Source organism: Choloepus didactylus, chromosome 20 (assembly GCF_015220235.1).
Source record: "Choloepus didactylus isolate mChoDid1 chromosome 20, mChoDid1.pri, whole genome shotgun sequence".
NCBI classification, from domain to species: Eukaryota; Metazoa; Chordata; class Mammalia; order Pilosa; family Megalonychidae; genus Choloepus; species Choloepus didactylus.
In genome coordinates, this window is record NC_051326.1 from 32523232 (window position 1) to 32542188 (window position 18957).

General features: G+C 48.7%; 1 protein-coding gene across 3 annotated transcripts in view; it reads left to right on the forward strand.

Moving 5' to 3' along the window:
* Window positions 1–5260, forward strand: part of SCARA3 (scavenger receptor class A member 3) — a 40681-nt gene extending 35421 nt beyond the window's left edge. For all 3 annotated transcript variants that reach the window (XM_037813321.1, XM_037813320.1, XM_037813322.1), the window contains one exon: window positions 3373–5260. In XM_037813321.1, the coding sequence (XP_037669249.1) occupies window positions 3373–3824 (452 nt within the window). In that variant the 3' untranslated portion in view covers window positions 3825–5260. The remainder of the gene's footprint in view (window positions 1–3372) is intronic.
* Window positions 5261–18957: the final 13697 nt, after the last annotated feature.

Genomic DNA, 18957 nt, shown 5'->3' on the forward strand with positions numbered 1-18957 from the left:
AGAGTGTGGTGGAAGGAGCACAGGTTTCAAAGTCTCTAAGGCCTGGGTTTGAATCCTGGCTCCACCACTTACTGATTAGGAACCTTGGGCTAGTCATGACCGCTCTGCCCTGCAGGTTCCCATCAGTCAGATGAGGTCATAGCCTCGATGCATGGACCCTGGGAGGCAGCAGGCCCTCGGAAATCTTAGCTTGTCTCCTCACTCTTCCCGCCTCCACTGGTGGGACATGAGCAAAGGCAGGACGTGGAGCAAGTGGAGATGCGGGAGCCTGGAGAGCCAGGGGCTGAATATTGCAGCGCCCTTGTAGACACCCTGACACAACGTGGGCTCCAGCCACTGGCCTGTGACGTGGGCAGTGGCTGGGAGGAGTGTGGAGTGGGAGACAACCCTTTACCTCGAAGCCCTCCCTCCACTCAGGCCCGGGGCAGCAGCCCCTGGGGGAAGGAAGCAGAGGATGTGCCTGAGCACAAATTTCTACCAGGAGCACGTAGGGGGCTTGGCCTTTCTCATCCAGGCAAAATGCCACGGAGCTTCTCGTTCTCTTCAGAAAGGAAGTGGAAGGTGAGGGGGTTGGTGTGGAGGAGGGAAGAGAGCCTTTATGTACACTTCCCCACTTTCTCCTCCACCACTGGCATCACAACAGTTAGAAAGCCTCAAAGCCGGCTGCAGTGCTCCTCTGCAGGTCAGGGAAGGGAGGGCATCTGTCGAAGATGGCGGCAAAGGAAGGAAGGGGGCCCCAGGGAGGAAGCAAGCAGCTTCATCTAGATCTGGGGAAAGAGGAGGGAAGGGCGTCTTGTGGAGAAGAGATGTCCCAGGCCTTTCCTGAGTTGAGGCTGGAGATGGGGCTCGTTGAGTCATCCACCCAGAGGTCAGCAGTTGAAGCCGTAGGAGTGGTTGAGATCATCTGTAAGTGGAGAGAGCAAAAAACAGGGAGCTGGGGCAGGCCCTGGGTGGGGGAGGCAGAATATTCCTACAACAGGTAGAGGAAGAGGCCCAAGAAGGGGACTAAGAAGGAGCAGTCAACAAGGAAGGAGGCAAGATGCCCACAAAGCCCAGGAGGAAAGAATGTCCGAAGGGAGGGTGGTGGTCCCAGAGCCAGAAGAGCCCTTAGGAACCGTGAAGGCCCACTCTTGTGTTTTATAGAGAAACACTGAGTTCTGGAATGGGAAGGGAGTTGCCCAGACTTGCTCCACTGCCATCTGGCACCAGGTCAGTGCTCCTTGCAGCACCACACACAGCCCCTTGGGGCCGTTCCACTCTCTGCCAACAGCAGAGTTAAGGTGAGGATAGGCGCTGTGGCTTTGACAGTGTCCAGCAAGTCCTGCCAGGCTGGGGGAGGCGGCCCCCACACTGGTGTCTGCAAGTGCCCTGTGATTCTGCCTTCCACGCATGCCTGGGAGGCAGGGCCCGTCTCCGGGCTCCTCAAGGCCTAGCTGCTGCCAGCCCTGGCCAGCCCCACCCCCTGCCCACAGCCAACCCGATGACGGAGAGAATTCCAGCCTCCGCCACTGGCACACCACGCGAGCCAGCACCTGGTCACATCCCTGAGGGTGGGAGGTGGGGATGGGGCAAGGGGGGCAGGGAACTGACCTGAAGGCTTTTACTGGCTCCAGAGCTGTTATCCAGTTTCCATCATAATAGAGGACAGTATTCATGGATGCTCTGTTCCATTTAGAAACATTCCAGGAAGGAGACAGAGACAGGGAATGGCAGGCCCAAGACAGGGCAGAGGGTGGGCAGCAGGTAGAATGGGGACAGGGTCTCCAGCAGCAGTGTGTGTATCAGATGGGGAGATGGGAAGGGGGGCCCGATACCCAGAGCTGAGTTATGGCAACTCAGAGGACTCCCAGCTCACATAGCACACAAGATGCCCTCTCTCCACTCTAGAAGCCATGGGGATATCGTTTCACCTCCCTGGGCCTTAGTAGCTGCCTCTATAAAATGAAGGAATTGGACTAGGTCCCACGTGGCTCAAAAACTCAAGGATTCTATTGCAGAGGAGGTGAGGGAAGAGCACAGTTTTCACAGAGGCCTGGGTGAGGGCACTTGGTGCCACCTCCACAGCCAGCAGTGGCTCACTCACTGCCCCTGCCACCTCCACCCCCGATCCCTGGCCCAGACCACCGAGCCAAGCCAGGCCCATGCTGTGCTGTGGCCCCACGATAGCTAAAGCCCTTGTTCTCCACAACTACCAAACTGCTGAGGCCAGCGGTTCTTTTTCCTCTGTGCTCCCGGGGTATTCCAATGTGCTTGGGCAGAGTGATGACCACATCCTGCTATGTGTCTTCCGTATTGGTGCAGCTCTCAGAGGCAGCAAGTCTCTGATGTCTAAAGGCAGAAGTGAGTTAAGGACATCTGACTCCTAGCCTAGACACTAGACTTGGTTCCTCCCAGAAGGGCCTTATCTTCATCTTGGCATCTTCCGCTGGCCCTAGTCTGGGGCCTGAGCTGTAATGGATGTCCATGGCTATTTAGCCAATCACTCTCTATAAGCATATGCTGAGCTTTCTCTCCCATGTGCCAGGCCATGTCCAGGGCTAGACATGTGGGACGTGGCTTTTTTCTCTCCTCCTGGGGCTCCACTGTTTAGTGGGGTACACCAGATACACAATTAGGGTTTGCTTTCAGTATACCATTACCCTTTTTCTCCATCAAGTAACAGATTCAGAAAGTAGTAGGCACAAGAGCTCAGAGAAGAGGCTGCAGTGGTCAGGGTAGGCTTTCTGGAGGAACTCCCCATTGAGCTTTTTTGTGCCCACTTAGATCAGTCTGCGTCTGGTTCTCATGCCTCGCTTCCTTGACTTTCTCCTTCATATCACTTGACTCCATCCTCCCAGATGCTTACATCATCATGGGCAAAGCCTGGGTGTGAGGCTGGGGGTTGGGGAGAGGGTGTAGAATGCAGCCTTCAAAGACCCCAAGAAGCTGCAGAAGGCCAGGCTGGCTTCCAGAATAGGAAAGACACTCCTGGGCAGCCTCAGCCTTTCCCCAGAGTGGCCCAGCTCTCTCAGTCCCCAGAGCACATGCACACGTGTTGCTACGCACAAGCCTTGAGTCAGAGTAAGGGGGGCCACCATTTGTGGAGGGTCTTATGCTGGACACTTGACATATGTTCTCTCCCAGAATCCTCTCAATGCACTGGCAGGTGAGTATGATTTTCCTTCCCTCACAGATGTTAAAGCAGTCAAGTAATCAGCCTAAACTATCAAAGCCGAGAGCTGGCCCACCCTGGCTTTGCGTCTGTCTAACCCTAGGGCCATTGGTGGGCCCACTGCCCCACACCCCTCTCTATTCACGGGAAAACCTCATATGAGCAGCGTTCCTAAAGCAGCCCCGCATGGAGTGACCGCTCCCCTTTTCTTTCCAATCCAGGTGCCCCCGGCCCTCCAGGACCAAGAGGACTCAAGGGGGATGCGGGTGTGAAAGGGCCAGTTGGCAGCAGAGGACCAAAAGGAGACCCCGGCAGCTTGGGCCCTCCAGGACCCCAGGGCCCTCAGGGGCAGCCTGGGGACACCGGACCTGAGGGGGAAAGGGGACCGGTTGGCCCACGAGGTTCCCCAGGCCTCAAAGGCTCCAAAGGCAGCTTGGGAGCTGGGGGGCCAAGAGGACAGCCAGGTCCCAAAGGGGATGTGGGGCCCCCAGGGCCAGAGGGGCCCCCAGGGTCTGCAGGGCCCCCAGGGCCACAGGGAAAACCGGGCATCGCAGGAAAGACAGGATCACCAGGCCAGCTGGGGCCCATGGGCCCGAAGGGGGAACCGGGGATCCAGGGTCTCCCTGGCCTGCCCGGGCCCCCAGGCCCACCAGGGAGCCACATCACCTACTGAGGAGAGACCCAGTCCAGGTGACTGCCTCACAGAATGCCAGGAAGGGGAATCAGAAAGTGCCCCAGGAAGTCTCACCTCGAGACTGTTAGGGTTCTTTGATCCCAATAGGGGTCCCCTCAGGGCTGACCCGACAGCTTCTGGCTCCCCAGTAGTGACATAACATAGGAAAGAAGCCCCCCAGCCACCCACTCACACATGTACATTTCCCTGCTGGCCGGGGGGCTGACTGGGGGCTCCCTGGCTGGGCAGGAGGAGAGGGCAGACGGACGCCCCGTCTCCTGTGACTGAGCCTGGCGGGGAGGTAGCTACCTCAGGAAGGTCTTGGAATCTATCTCTGAGTCAGCAACAACTCCAGCCTTTCCAGCCCGGGGCTCACAGCGGGTGAGAAGGCCTGGGAAAGCCTTGCCAGGGGGTTATGGTCAAAGCTCTAGGGATAAGTGGATTTGGCAACCACAAGACCCTCCCCATAATCATGGGAACAGAGTCCTCAGGGAGCTGCCCCCTGCTCCCAGAGGATGGTGGGACTCCTCCTGGGTGAGACAAATGCAAAATTGTTTCACCCTTCTAGAAAACTCCTCGCTTCTTCCTGGCCTTAGCCTGTCAGGAGTAGCCTGAAAGGAATCCAAATGGAAAGCAGGAGATTCATCTGCACAGGGAGAATAGCCAGACCCTGGAACGTTCTGCCGAGGTGGTGCTCAGCACCCAGGAAAGACCACGGCAGCGAGGGGGAGGGAGGGAGAGGTAAACGTGGAGGAGCTGCGCTCCCCGGGGCTCTTGGCACTGCCACCTGCCCTGCCCACAGGAGGCTGGCCTCTCTGATTCCTGGGTGAGCTCCTCTGTGGCAGCTGGAGGAAGACCAGGCTGAAGGAGGGGCCCCTGATGACAGCGGGGCTACCCCACCCACTCCCTGGGCTCTCCTGCCCCCAGTTGCACGCTGACCTCCCCCCACCATGGCCCAGAATGGCCTAAGCCCTCTGCCCGATCAAGACCAGACTAGGAGTGACAATGTCTCACTGTCCAAGGGCCCAAACATCCTGAGCATCCCCAAGAAGCTCACTCTGACATCATCCCCTGCCCCCCTTAAACTTCCTGCACACACTGGCAGACAGGAGTGCTGGGAAGTTCCCGACAGCAGGGTGAAGGCCTGGAAATCCCTGCACCCATAGGCTAACATCCTGTAAAGCTGCCCTGCGTTTATGTTCGAACAAATTCAGGCTTGCAGGGGGGGTGGTACAGAGCTATCTCCTCCCAAATACTGACTACTCTGGGACAAACCCTTTTCTCCCATACAAAAAGCCTTTTTTCCACCTCCTTCGTGGTAAGAGATGTGCAACTGGTTTGCATTACCCAATCCCCCAATGCCATGTAATTCTTCTATCTACATAAGATATCACACAGCTTAGTATTACTGCCTCAATAAAGAGCTGTTTCTATGAGGGAGGTGTCTTCTGGTCCTTTCTGCCCAGCGTTCGGGCATGGTGCCTTCAGGGGCTCCTTGTCATGTGGCCTTTGAAGGAGAACCAGTGAAAGAGGGTCCCCTAGATATTCAGTCCCACTGTGGGATCTGGGTATAAACCACTGGCTTTTCCCTCCAGAATCACTGAGTGCTGCTGCGAGTTCACAATGGTCGTGTGGGGGCCTGGGACTGTGGCCAGAGTGAAGTACACGTAGAGAACAGGAACCAAGTGGGAAACAAAGTGTGCTTTATTAATCTGGCATCACAGTCCTATGGCTCTGGTTAAAATGAGATTGAAAATAAGACAAGCCTGGACCCCCGAGAGATGCCTCCTGCTTCTCCCTTTTGTCTCTAAGACAATGTGATAGGACAGAAAAGGGGAAAGAGACCAGGCCATACCTGCCCCAAAGGGCCTAGCTTGCCTGGGGCTGCAGGAAACGGAGGACAGCTGGGTCTGCTGCAGGAAGCAAGAGTACAAGAGGGAGCTCTGCCCTTGAACTAACTTTTCAGGCACAATTACCTCGTTTGGGCCTAGCACAAGCCCTGGGCCCTGTCTTTTAATTATTGTTGTTGTTTGCTTTGTAGCTTGCTTTGAGAGGGGGTGGATAGTAAAAGGAAGTTTGCAGAGTGGTGGAAGAATGGGGGTGGGACAGAATGGAACGTGTACAAGCGACTCGATCATCTGTGGTGGCCTGGGGTCCCTCCACCCCACCAAGCACCCATGATGTGTTGAGTGTTGCATTACGTACTGTGGGGGTTACAGGGATGAAAGAGGCCTAAAGCCTGCCATGAGCAGTCGCCCCCTCTAATAGGAGAAGCAAAAGACAGCCCTCCACCTGGAGCTGTGGGTGGAGGGTGCTAAATGCAAGGAACCGGCCAAAGGGCTGTAGAGGAGGTAGCCCCGTGGGCAAGCCTGGCAGGTGAGGCTGTGCTGGTCACAGAATGTTCATAAAAGTGATGGCGCAAAGGTGATGGGTCTTGAAGGATGGTGGGTGGGGGAGTCACTCCAGTGCTGTCAGCTCATAGATTGGGACCCCAAGTAAACATCTAGGAAGCACACCATCTCTTGTCCAAGGTGGGATGGAGATACGGCTGGAGGGCACTGTTAAGGCTGACCAGTGTGAGGGCAGGTCCGGGAGAGCTGGGCCAGGCAACCAGGAGCAGGAAAAGCCCCAGAATGAGGGTAACCAGTCTCCTGAAGTCAGAATCCAGAAATGTTAGGTCTGTGGTCAATTCCAAGGGATGAATTTGGGGGCAGAATGAGACAAGTAAAGAAAAACTCCTGGGTCCTGGACCATTGCCACAAACCAGCTCTCGATTGTGTGGTTTGGGGATCAGCTGGATTTAAAGGCAGAGGGTGCAGACAGACACCCTTGTACCCACCTGTACCCTCACCCCTACCCTAAGGCCTGGAACTCTGATTTTCCTGGCCACAGATGTCCTCTCAAGCTCCATCAAGGAAATAAGAGAGGGAGGCTGTAGTGCTAAGGATACGGTAGGTGGAATCAGGGCTACAGAAATGGAAGCACAGCCAGGTCTCATGGTTCTGGGACTTGGGAAGCTGCCAGAGTCTGAAGTTTCTCTCTCCATTTCAGAGAACTGACTGGTCTCTCCTCCTTGTGTCTCTTAGTGGCCGCTGATCTCTCCTCTCTCCGTCTCCTTGTCTCCTTTCTCTTGAGCAGCATCTTCTGTTTGCACAGGGCCTGGCATAACAGGCCTAACATTCACCACCAATGGACTCAGCCTTTCACTTCCCAGTTCCATGCTCCCAGGAGGGAAACCTGGTTGCTCACCCCCTGGGTCAGGGATGGACCCCGATCCAATGAGTTGCAAGATGGAGGAAAGGGAGTGGGGCTGGGAAGCAGTCAGGTGGTAAAAATACAAAGAGTAAGAGGAACTACGAGCAAAACTGGCAATGAAATCTGTGATTGGCTTTATAGAAATAATACGAGCCACCACAACATCATACACCGACAGAGGATTTACTATGCAACAGAATACTTTACACATATCATTCATTTCATCCCCACTACAACTCTACAATGTAGCTATTCTTGTTATCCTCACTTTACAGATGAGGAAATTGAGGTTTGGAGAGCTTAATTAACTTCCCAAAGCCACATAGTGTGTTCAGACATATCTGTGGTGAAACTCAACTCTACCACTTCTCTGTGAAACTTGGGCAAGTTACTTGACTTCTCTATGCTGCTGTTTCCTTCCCCTGTAAAGTGGGTGTGCCGGTTTGAGTGTATTATGTCCCCCAAAATGCCATTATCTTTGATGTAATCTTGTATGAGCAGATGTATCAGTGTTGATTAGATTGTAATTCTTTGAGTGTTTCCATGGAGATGTGCCCCACCCAACTGTGGGTGATGACTCTGATTGGATAATTTCCTTGGAGGTGCTACCTGAATGGGTGGGTCTAAATTAAATCACTGGAGCCATATAAATGAGCTGACAAACAGAAGGAACTCAGTGCAGCTGTGAGTGACATTTTGAAGAGCAACTGAGGGTGACATTTTGAGGAGGAGCTACAGCCAAGAGGGACGCACAGGCACTGAGAGAAGTTTCAGCTTACAGAGACATTTTGGAGATGGCCTTTGAAAGCAGACTTTTGCTCCAGAGCAGCTAAGAGAGGACAAATGCCCCAGGAGCAACTGAGAGTGACATTTTGGAGAGAAGCTGAAGCCTAGAGAGGAATGTCCTGGGAGAAAGCCATTTTGAAACCAGAACTCTGGAGCAGATGCCAGCCACGTGCCTTCCCAGCTAACAGAGGTTTTTCCGGACAGCATTGGCCATCCTCCAGTGAAGATACCTGATTGTTGATGCGTTACCTTGGACACTTTACGGCCTTAAGACTGTAACTGTGTAACCAAAGAAACCCCCTTTTATAAAAGCCAATCCATCTCTGGTGTTTTGCCTTCGGCAGCATTAGCAAACTAGAACAGTGGAGGTCATAGCTGTGCTTACCCCACGGGGTGGCTGAGAGGACTGAGCGAAATGATGCTGTAAGCCAATTGACCGGCAATGGTTAAACTCTGTAAACACTGTCCATGGTCACTATGCTCCTTAGGAAATGGATCCAGAGCCTCCCCAGCCCCTGTGCGCTCCTGCCCTGCAATAGTAGAGCCAGGGGAGACCTGGTTTCAAGTGATGGAACAGGCTGAGAGAGGATGACGGGTTTATGGCACATCTGGGATTAGAACTCAGGTCTTTGGGTTCCTGGGCAATGCAGTTTCTCATGCCTCTGGCTATGCCGCAGCTCCAGGTCGCAGGCCACCTACCTGTCAGCTAGGACCCTGGACAGCTACTGCTGCCCATCCCCCAGGAAGTGCCCCCCATTCCTCTCTCTGCTGCATGTCATCAAATACCCGTCAGTACTGACATGGTTCTTCAGCATGTCTGGACAATTTTAGGTACTGATGACAATCCTATGAGCTGACCAAGGGTGTTGGGGGGAGGGCAGCAGGAGCCACAAGGCTTGTGCTAAGTGCTGTGTTATTACATGCATCAGTTCAACCCGCATCAGTCAGTGCGGGGCGATGGGCGGGCCCCATGAGGGAGCTCCCTCAGTGGACATGGAAATGGGGCAGATCAAGCTTTTGCCCTGCTGTGCCCTTTATTTGTCATGGGACCTGACGCACAGCGCCTCCCTCAGTGACTCTCAGTTTCTTCATCAGAAAACAAAAGAAGCAGATGGTCTTGACTCTGTCCAGGTCAGGTGTGCTGCATTCGTTTGTCCTGCAGTTCGAACCAAATGTACTTTTTCCTGCCATGCTCAGTTGCTTTCCTGGAACTTTGAAGAGCCAAGGGCAATAAAATCTGAGCCTGGATTGAGAGGTGAAAGGGGATGGGATTTCAGTTGCTGGATTAGAGTGATGACTTGCCGTTGAGTTTTTTAATTTGCAAAGCCCTGAAGTAGCTCCTGGGCCTCCTTCTAAGGGAGCAAGGGGGCTTCCCCAAAGCCGCAGTCCTGGGGCATGTCCTTTGAGTGCCTCCAAAAACCCAGGCCTGCCCACTCACCCTGGCAACCTCACTGCCTCTCCAGCCCTAGTGGGAAAGGGGGCTGGGCAGAAGAACCTCAGCCCTTCCTCGCAACTCCTCTTCTCTGTCTGGTGCTGAGCTGGCAACTCCTGCTGCCCTAGCCCTGGATACACCTGTCAAAACAGATCACTGAGAGAGGAGGCAGGGAGCTGGAAAACATGGTCTGACCACACTGTACTTTCCAGTGGAGCTGCACTGGGCTGGGCTGGCAAGGGATGGCCCTTCCCGAAAGCCTTGCCACACAAGGGAACTATGGGCAGCTTTCCGTCAGAATTGCTTGACCCTGCAAAAGCACAGGTTATGTGTTTTCCTTGCTCTCATTTATTCAGGACTTTTGTTTTCTCTTGAGCACTACAAAGTGCAAGGCTGTGTGCTAGACGTGGTAAGAGGCAGACAACGGTTGGTACAATCCCGTGGGAGTGCACTAAAAATGCAGATTCCTGGGCTCCTCTCCAGACCTGCTGATTTAGACTCCCAAGAATGGTGGGAATGGAGAGAGAGAGGAGGAGGAGCTTCCACTTTATGCAAGTTCCCAAGGGAATTCTGATGCCCAATATAAAATTTAAGAATCACAAGTGTAGGAGATGAAAAGAAAGGAAAATAATATTTTTATTTATGTATATTATCTCACGTAATCCCCACAAACAAAATGCACTTGCATTATATAAGTCAGAAAACAAGACTCTGAAAAGTTAAGTAATTTGCTCAAGGCCACATAGATGTTAAGTGGCAGTGTTGGGATTTGAACCCAGGATGTAGGGAAGCCAGCTACAGTGAGCTGTTCCTTATAGGATCGTAGCATTGAGAACTAGACGGGGTCTGTGTTTTGTACTCGAGAATGTCCAGAACCCACAGCAATTAACTTGCCCAAGGTCCGTGAGCAAGCTAGTGATAAAGCTGTGTCAAGGCCTCAAATATCTGCGCTCCCAGGCTTCCTCTGCCCAGCCGCCTTGCCACTAAACAACACTGATAAGAGTGCAGGAGTTAGACCTGGAGCAGTGGCAGCTGAAAGGCTTCATGAAGGAAGTGGGGGGCTGGACTCTGAAAGCCAGATGCTGACCCTCAGCCAGGCTGCTTCCCTCCCTGTGGTCTTTTCCCTAAGTCAAAGTTCTCCTACATAGGTGCCCAGGCAAATCCCTTGGGGTGGGGAGCAAACTATTAAATATTAAGACTTCTACTTATTTTATTTCATCTATTCCAGACTACATTTTGTTTTCACATAACCAATCTGAAAACAAGTCAGTCAAATGTTTGTGATAACTAAGAACACAATTTGAAAACAGATTTATATTTACTATCCTCAGTGACGACCATCTCCCTAAGTAATAGCACATGAAAACAAGAAATAGAAAACCTGAATAGCCTGAAACCATTAAAGAAACTGAATCAGCAAATTAAAATATGCCCACAAAGAAAATACCAGACTTACGTGGAAAAACTTACAGGCAAATTCTACCAAAACATTAAAAGAAGTTTCAATTCCAATCTGACACAAACCCTTCCAGAGAGCAGGAAAAACGGGAATATCCCCTGTACTCAATCTATGAGGACAGAAAATTTTGTTCCCAAAACCAAAAAAAGAAAATAGACGCAGAGAAAGCATTCAGTAAACTAATCATCCATTCATGATTAAAAAATAAAATCCTTGCAACTAGAAATAAAAGGAAATTTTATACCCAATAAATAGCATCTCCCCCCAAAAAATCTGCAAACATCTTTCATAAAGGTGAAAAGTTGAAAATATTCCCTTTAAGAGAAGCAGACATTGCGCGCCTCCTGAGATGGTAGGATAAAAAGTCTACAAAGCCACCTCTGAAGTAGACTTGCCAAAATAAAGAGAGAAAAGAAAACTGACCTGAAATGTAATCGATTCTGTCTTCCAGTTCCTAGGAAATACCCTCAAAGGAGAAGAACATGTTAAATATCATCATGATGCTGAGGTGTTGGTCAGTCAAATCCAGAATGACCCAGTATCTTCAACAAATAAATAGCATTGAAAAAATAAGGAGTAGAAGGAATGTTATAGATTAAAAGACAAAATCAATCTTCAAATAAAAGTTTATTAAAGAGAGATTTAAGCAACATATCAACCAAATGCAACATATGGACCTTCTTTGGATCTTAATTCAAACAAACCAAATATAAAGACATTTTGAGACACACATGGAAACCTGAACACAGACTTGCTATTAGATGATGTTAAGAAATTATTATGTGATAATGTGCTGTGATTATGTCTTCTTTTTAAAGCTTCTCAAAGTTACAGACACATACTGAAATATTTAGGGGAGAAATGATTGACTTGATGTCTGGGATTTTCTTTACAATACTTCATGGGGTGACAGAAATAAGTCAAGACTGTTGCCAGTCATTGTGAAACTGGGGATGGGTACACGGGAGTTTCTCACCTAGTCTCTTTACCTCTGTGCATATATGAAATTTTCCATTGTAAAAACTTTAAAAGCAATCATAATAGATGTATTTTTAAAAGAAAACAGAGAGCATGAGGCTTCTCTTCTTGTTCACAACCCCAGGGCTTCTCAGGGGAACCAAGCTGCTAGCTAGCTGCCTCCACCCCACCTCCAGGGCTTATGCTTGTGCCATTTCCTTCTCGAAGAACTCCCTTCCTGCTTATTTCTCCAGGTTTAGATCCTGCCCATCCTTTAAAACCAGCTCAGATGTTGTTGTGTTAGTTTACCAAGAATCCATTCCCTTTTCTTCATTTAACCACACCCCCCATTTTCTTTTGAGAAAACACCTTAATCATTTCATGTGGTTCAAATGCAGACCTTGACACTCATATCCCCCAGAAGTGGACAGTGACTCGAATTTGACCAATGAGAATCCCACATTGCTCTAACCACGCTGATTGCAAAGTTCAGGAATGGGCAAGTTACCCAGGCTGGAACAATTCTCCAAAGAGCATCAACCCCAAGACTTTTGCTGGAAATACTAGAAAAGAGGCACATCTTCTGAGCGAGGTTGCTAAGTCAGAAGTCTGAATGCCTGGGACTGCTGTGACCATTTGGCTAAAAATGAGAGAAGACCCTGTGTAAGAAGGAAGCCGCTATAAGAAAGCAGGGACACAGAGTCTGGTGATAATATTACAGTGTCTGAATCTAACCATACCTGTAATCAGTCTACTCCCTTTTTCCAGTTTGCTAATGCTGCTGTTAAGCGAAGTACCAGAAATGGATTGGCTTTTATAAAGGGGGGTTATCTGGTTACAAAGTTACAGTCTTAAGGACATAAGGTGTCCAAGGTAAGGCATCAACAATAGGGTACCTTCACTGGAGAAAGGCCATTGGCATCCAGACAACCTCTGTTAGCTGGGAAGGCACGTGGCTGGCATCTGCTTGCTCCCAGGTTGCCTTTCAAATTGGCATTCTCCAAAGTGTCAGCTTTCAATGGCTGTCCTCAAAATGTCTCTGTAAGCTGCAGCAGCAAGCTCCTTCTGTCTGAGCTCTTATATAGGGCTCTAGTAAACTAATCAATACCCATGCTGAATGGGTGGGGCCATGCCTCCATGGAAATTATCTAATAAGAGTTATCACCTACAGTTGGGTGGGTCACATCTCCATCAAACAACCTAATCCAAAGGTTCCAACTTAATCAACACTAATACGTCTGCCCCCACAAGATTGCTTCAAAGAATATGGCTTTTTCTGGGGGACATAATATATACAAACTGGTATATCCCTCAATCTTTCAATACATGAATTAATAAAAAAAAAAGTACCCTTTCAAGAGAGAGACAGATCCCTTGTGGGATTAAGAACAAGGTGACAAGGATGCTTGCTATTAACATTTGTATTCAACATTGAACTGGAGATTCTATCAATTTCAATAAAGTAAGAAAAAGAAACAAAGGGTAAAAGGTACAAAGTGGCTGACTAGCTAGTGTCTGAGATCTTTTTCACCTCTCTTTTTCTATGATGATGCACTAATTCAGCCAACATCCTTTATTTTGCCTTTTATCATGAACTTAATACACCTGGCTTCCTGTGATTATATGTCCTCCAGTCAGGGAATTCTTAACTCTTCTCTCACCACCCACTTCCATCCACAATGACTCCAAGGAGATTTCCGTTGGCCCTTCTTCTCTACTGCAACCTGGAAGCAGAGGAAGGACAAGGCGCAGCCAGGTGAAGGCAAGAGGAAAATACGTGCCTCGTGTCTAGAGTTGAATCTCAGCTCCCACATGTACAAGCTGTGTAGCTTTCCAAGCCTTATTTTCCTTTTCTATAAAGTTAGGATAATAGCTTTCCACAGGGTTGTTGAGAGGTTTAAATGAGTCAATATATGTGCGAGTTCATAGCACCCTTCCTGGCATCCTCTGGTCTTCCTGCTTCCATCTTTGTTGCTGTTCTCCACAGAGCAATCAGAGCCATTTTTTTTTGTTTTTGTTTTTGTAGAAATCAGATCCCATCTATTCCAAGCCTAAAACCCTTCCAATCATTTCCTATCATACTTAGAATAAAATCCAAACTCCTTATCAAGGCCCCTAGGGCTCTGCCGGCCGGACCCCATCGGCTTCTCTTACCTCTTCTATCACTTTGCCCCTCACTCACTCCATGCCAGCCACATTGGCCTTCTCAACATTCCTCAAACAGGCTGGGCAGGTTCCAGTCCCCAGGAATGAACACTTGTTGATTCCACTGCCTGACACTCTCTTCCTCAACATCTTCTTACAACTGACTACTTCTCATGCTTCAGAACACTACTCAAAAGTCACCTCTTCAGAGGGGCCTTCCCTGATTACTTTACGTTCCCAGCTGCTAAAATAAATACCATACGATAGGTTGGCTTAAATAATGAGAATTTACTGGCTCATGGTTTTGAGACTTGGAGAAGTCTAAAGTCAAGGTGTCTTCAAGATGATGCTTTCTCGCTGAGGACTGTGGCATTCTGGGGCTGGCTGCCAGCGATCCTTAGTCCATAGCTTTTCTGTCACCTGGTAATGGACATGGTAGTTTCTTCTTTCTCTTCTGGGTTCCACTGACTTCCAAGTGCTGCCTGCTCTCATGGCTTCTCTTCCTGTGTCTGCTTTCCTTTGCTTATGAGGACTTCAGTTACGTTGGACTAAGGCGCACCCTCATTCAGTTTGGGCACCCCTTAACTAACAACACCTTCAAAGGTCCTATTTATAAGTGGGTTAACACCTACAGGACCAGGGGTTGGAACCTTGAGCATATCTTTTGTGGGAGACAAGATTCAATGCCCAACACTGGTTACTCCTTCTAAAGTAGAGGGAGAAAATAAGTACAGGGATGGGTTAGCTGCAGCTAGGGAGCAGTTCACACTTACTGCTTGCACTGTAATAGTCTCTACACATACATGCTCTCCCACTAGACTGTAAGTCCTTGAGGGCAGGCACTGTGTTTTATATGTTCATCTCTGCTTCTCCAGATGCATAGGAGGTATTTATTCCAGTTTGCTAAGGCTGCCATTATGTGAAATACCAGAAATGGATTGGCTTCTATAAAGGGGATTTATTAGGTCACAAATAACCTAAGTTCTAAGGACATAAAAGTGTCCAAACTAAGGCATCAGCAAGAGGATACCTTCACTGAAGAAAGGCCGATGGTGTCTGGAACACTCTGTCAGCTGGGAAGGCACATGGCTGGCATCTGCTGGTCCTTTGCTCCCAGATTGCATTTCAAAATGGCTTTCTCCAAAATGTCTCTGGGCTTCTGTCTTAGCTCCTCTCTCTCATCTCCTGTGTATCTTTCCTTCTTTCTCCCAGAGACTTTCTCTCTAGGCATCTGGGGGTCCTCTCTTAGCTTCTCTGGGGCAAACTCTGGGCTTCATCTCTTAGTTTAGCATCTCCAAATGTCCTGCATCTCCAAGGATCTCCAAGTGTCTGGGTCTGTGTGGGCTCTCAGCTCTCTTAAGGACTCCTGTGATTTAATTAAGACACACCCTGAATGGGCAGGTTCCCACCTCCATGGAAATAATTTAATTAAAGTTCTCACCCATAGTTGGGTGAGTCACATCTCCATGGAAACATTCAATCAAAAGGTTGGATTAAAAGATCATGGCTCTTCTGGGGTCCATAACAACTTCAGACTGGCACAGGGTTCAATCCCTGTTTGTTGGCATGGACTAGATACCGCCCTGGGCTAGTGGTCTCAGAGGAGGCAATCTTAGGTTACCTTTCTGACCAATTGTGTCAGTTATTAAGCTACTTCTCTCAGCCCTAACATCTGTATTCTGCTCTCTACCCTTTTTTATGATACTGTGCTTGTTAGGCTCTGCCCTTAGCGGGCACTGGAGGGAGATTGCAGGCTGGAGCGGGGAAAGGGACTCACTCCTTCCTGTCTGCTTCTTCTGGGCTTTTAGTTCACTTCTTCACCCTGGAATCAGAGCAGCAATCTGTTCTTGTTGTAGCAAGCAAATCCAGTTTGCAGTTTTTCCAACACAGATTCAGCGTATTGCATCCCCCTCTGCTTTTTGGAGACATCAGCACCAGTGGGCCTGTATCCCCCACCCCACCTCAGGGATCTGGATTCCTTCTCTGAGCTCAGAGACATCAGTGCCAGCTAAGCCAAGCCCCCTTCTCGGAGATCTGCGTTTCATCACCATAAGCCCCTCCTCCATGTTTGTAAGTTTTAATAATTCAGTCTCCTCCCTTTGTTCCCCCAGGCCTGGGGGTGGTACATGCTTCCTCCACGATACATTAGGGTTCTCTCCTTGCCTTTTCAGTTATCTTGTAGACAACTTTATTCCACTTAAGATTTCTTAGTATTAAATTGTCTGTTGAAATAACTGGTGTGGTTTCTGACCCTTAGTGGACCCTAAATAAGCAACCCAGGAGTTAAAGAGCAAGAAATCAGACCATTCTGTCAACTCCAGGGCTAAGAGGGTTAGAGGATGCTCAACTTAGACCACAAGGGGAAGCCAGAAAAAAACTAAAAATCTGGTAGGCATCTTAAGGGTCCAGAAAGAAGAAACTCGGGGCCAGAACAGGGCTAGAAAGGAGGGACTGGTACAGGAAATTTTCGTTCATTCAAAAATATTTATTGAATTCTCCTGTAATTCTGGTCTTCTAACTAAAAATGATGGACAAAACTGGATCTGCAACCAGGAGTTACCTGTCTCTAGTAACCTGTACATGGTTTGTACTGTAAAATGATTGCCATCTACAAAAGAGAATGTTTTGTTGAACTCATGACTGATGGTCATGATGACTTACAGTGGGGAAGGAGAGAAGGTAGGGGATAGGAAGGACACAAGATAAAGGGAAAGAATCACCCCACCCATATCCTCGATATTGCTGAAACAAACCAACAAACAACAACAACAACAACAGGAAGATGTACCATAGAAAATCACTTCTCCCTTACCTATACTTTCTATTTGTTAAGTTTTTACTAACTAATGCTTCTTCCTAACATAATTGGGTAGTGAGCTACAGGGCAGGGGCTGGGAGACTGCCAATTTTCAGAGTTTCCTAGACTGAAGAGAAGATCACGGTATGATTAGATGTAATGAATATGGGTGTGGTGGTATTCAGGAAGGAAAACTTAACTCAGTGTTTTTCACAGTCCTGTAGGAGGAGAAATCTTACCTGCAACTCCTACACGTGAAATAGATCAAGGCGGGCCATACAGGGGGCTTCAAGGGTATTTACTGGTAATATTATATTTTTTGAACTGGGTACAGGCTACATGGATGTTGACTTTATAATTATTTTTATATTGTATATATATTTCTAGTTCTTTTCTGAATATATATTTCACACTATTTTAAAGATGATGGGGTGGGGAACCCTGTGGTTAAAGAGGCTGTCTTTAGCAACCCCAAGATACCTCCTTAGGAACTAGAATTCCATGGGAAATGCTTGAAAGCTTTAGTGACCAGAAGCAAGTAACCAGAAAAAGCCTGTTCTGAAAACATAAATAACCAGAGGCATGTTAATCAGAAAAGGCCTGAAAATCAAAAGCATCAGCTTGAAAAGAATGGGTCCAAGCAGCCAGAAAGGGTCCTGAGAAGAGAAATTTGATAACTCAGTTCTGGAACATCCAGGGAAGATGGAGCCTGTGCAGGTTTGAATATATTGTGTCCCCCAGAAAAAGCCATATTCTTTGATGCAATCTTGTGGGGCAGACATTTTAGTGCTGATTAGATTGGAATTCTTTGAGTGTTTCCATGGAGATGTGCCCCACCCAACTGTAGGTTATAACTCTGATGAGATATTTCCATGGAGGCATGACCCCACCCATTAAAGGTGGGCCTTGATCAGTGGAGCTAAACAAATGAGCTGATGGGCAGAGGGAGCTCAGTGCAGCTGTGAGTGACAATTTGAAGAGGAGCTACAGCCAAGAGGGACACCCTGAAGAAAGCACAGGAGCTGCAGATGAGAGACAGTTTGAAGATGGCCATTGAAAGCACACTTTGCTCTGGAAAAGCTGAGAGAGGACAGATATCCCAAGTGCAACTAAGAGTGACATTTTTGAGGAACTGCAGCCTAGAGAGGAACGTCCTGGGAGAAAGCCATTTTGAAACCAGAACTTTGGAGCAGACACCAGCCACGTAACTTCCCAGCTAACAGAGGTCTTCCGGATGCCATTGGCCATGCTCCAGTAAAGTTACCCGATTGCTGTTGTGTTACCTTGGACACTTTATGGCCTTAAGACTGTAACTGTGTAACCAAATAAGCCCCCTTTTATAAAGGCCAATCCATCTCTGGTGTTTTGCATTCCAGCAGCATTAGCAAACTGGAACAGAGCCACTCTGGGTTTCAGGGATCTATAGTTGCCCAGTTCCAACCAAAGGGTGGACTTGGAGGGACAGTGGGAATAGATTTTGTTTCCTCAGAACCTGGAAAGCCAAGAAGGAAAAGGGTGGACACTCAGGAGAAATGAGGAGGTGAAACTGGAGCTGCTGATAAAAAGCTTAATTATTCTGTGGCAGTTCCAAGATAAACTGAGTAACCAAATGCAGTGTTTATAATGCATTGAGCTGTGTCTCATGTCCCCCACTCTCCAAGGGCAGTTTTGTATCCTGGTTTCTGCTGCTCAAAAGGACACTGCAGATGAGGGATATTGGCTTCCCAGAACCCTGTCTTCGGAGACAGAAGACCAGTTGTGTTCGGATGTGGGTGTGCAGACACCAAGAAGACACCTAATTGCCATAGAATCCAGGGAGCCCTGAGCTTGGGGGTTGCTTGACCAGGTCATCTCAGGGTCCAAGGGCCTTGCAGAACCTGGTAGGACTGGAACAGGTCCAGGTGTGCTCTCCCAGCTCTGCTCAAGCTGGGCTGTATCCAGCAGAGGATCCTGTGTCCACTTCCAAGACCAATTTGGACAAGAAAGTCAATTTAAGTATTTATTATGAGGAACATAAATTTCTAGAGACCCAGTATCTATATCCTCAATCCAGAGAGATGCTACCTGTCCCAGTATTGGGCGCTAGAGGGACTCACTGGAAGTTGCCTGATTGCTTTGGAATCGCCACCACCTTGATGATGTACGTTCAAGGATGTGTATCATAGCAGTTTTTAATAACAAAAGATTGGAAATTAACCTAAATTCCCGCTAATATGAGACTAGTTAAATTATGACACATCCATACCACAAAAAACTATATGGATGTCAAAAATTAATGACTGCTCTCTCTTGCATTGATAGC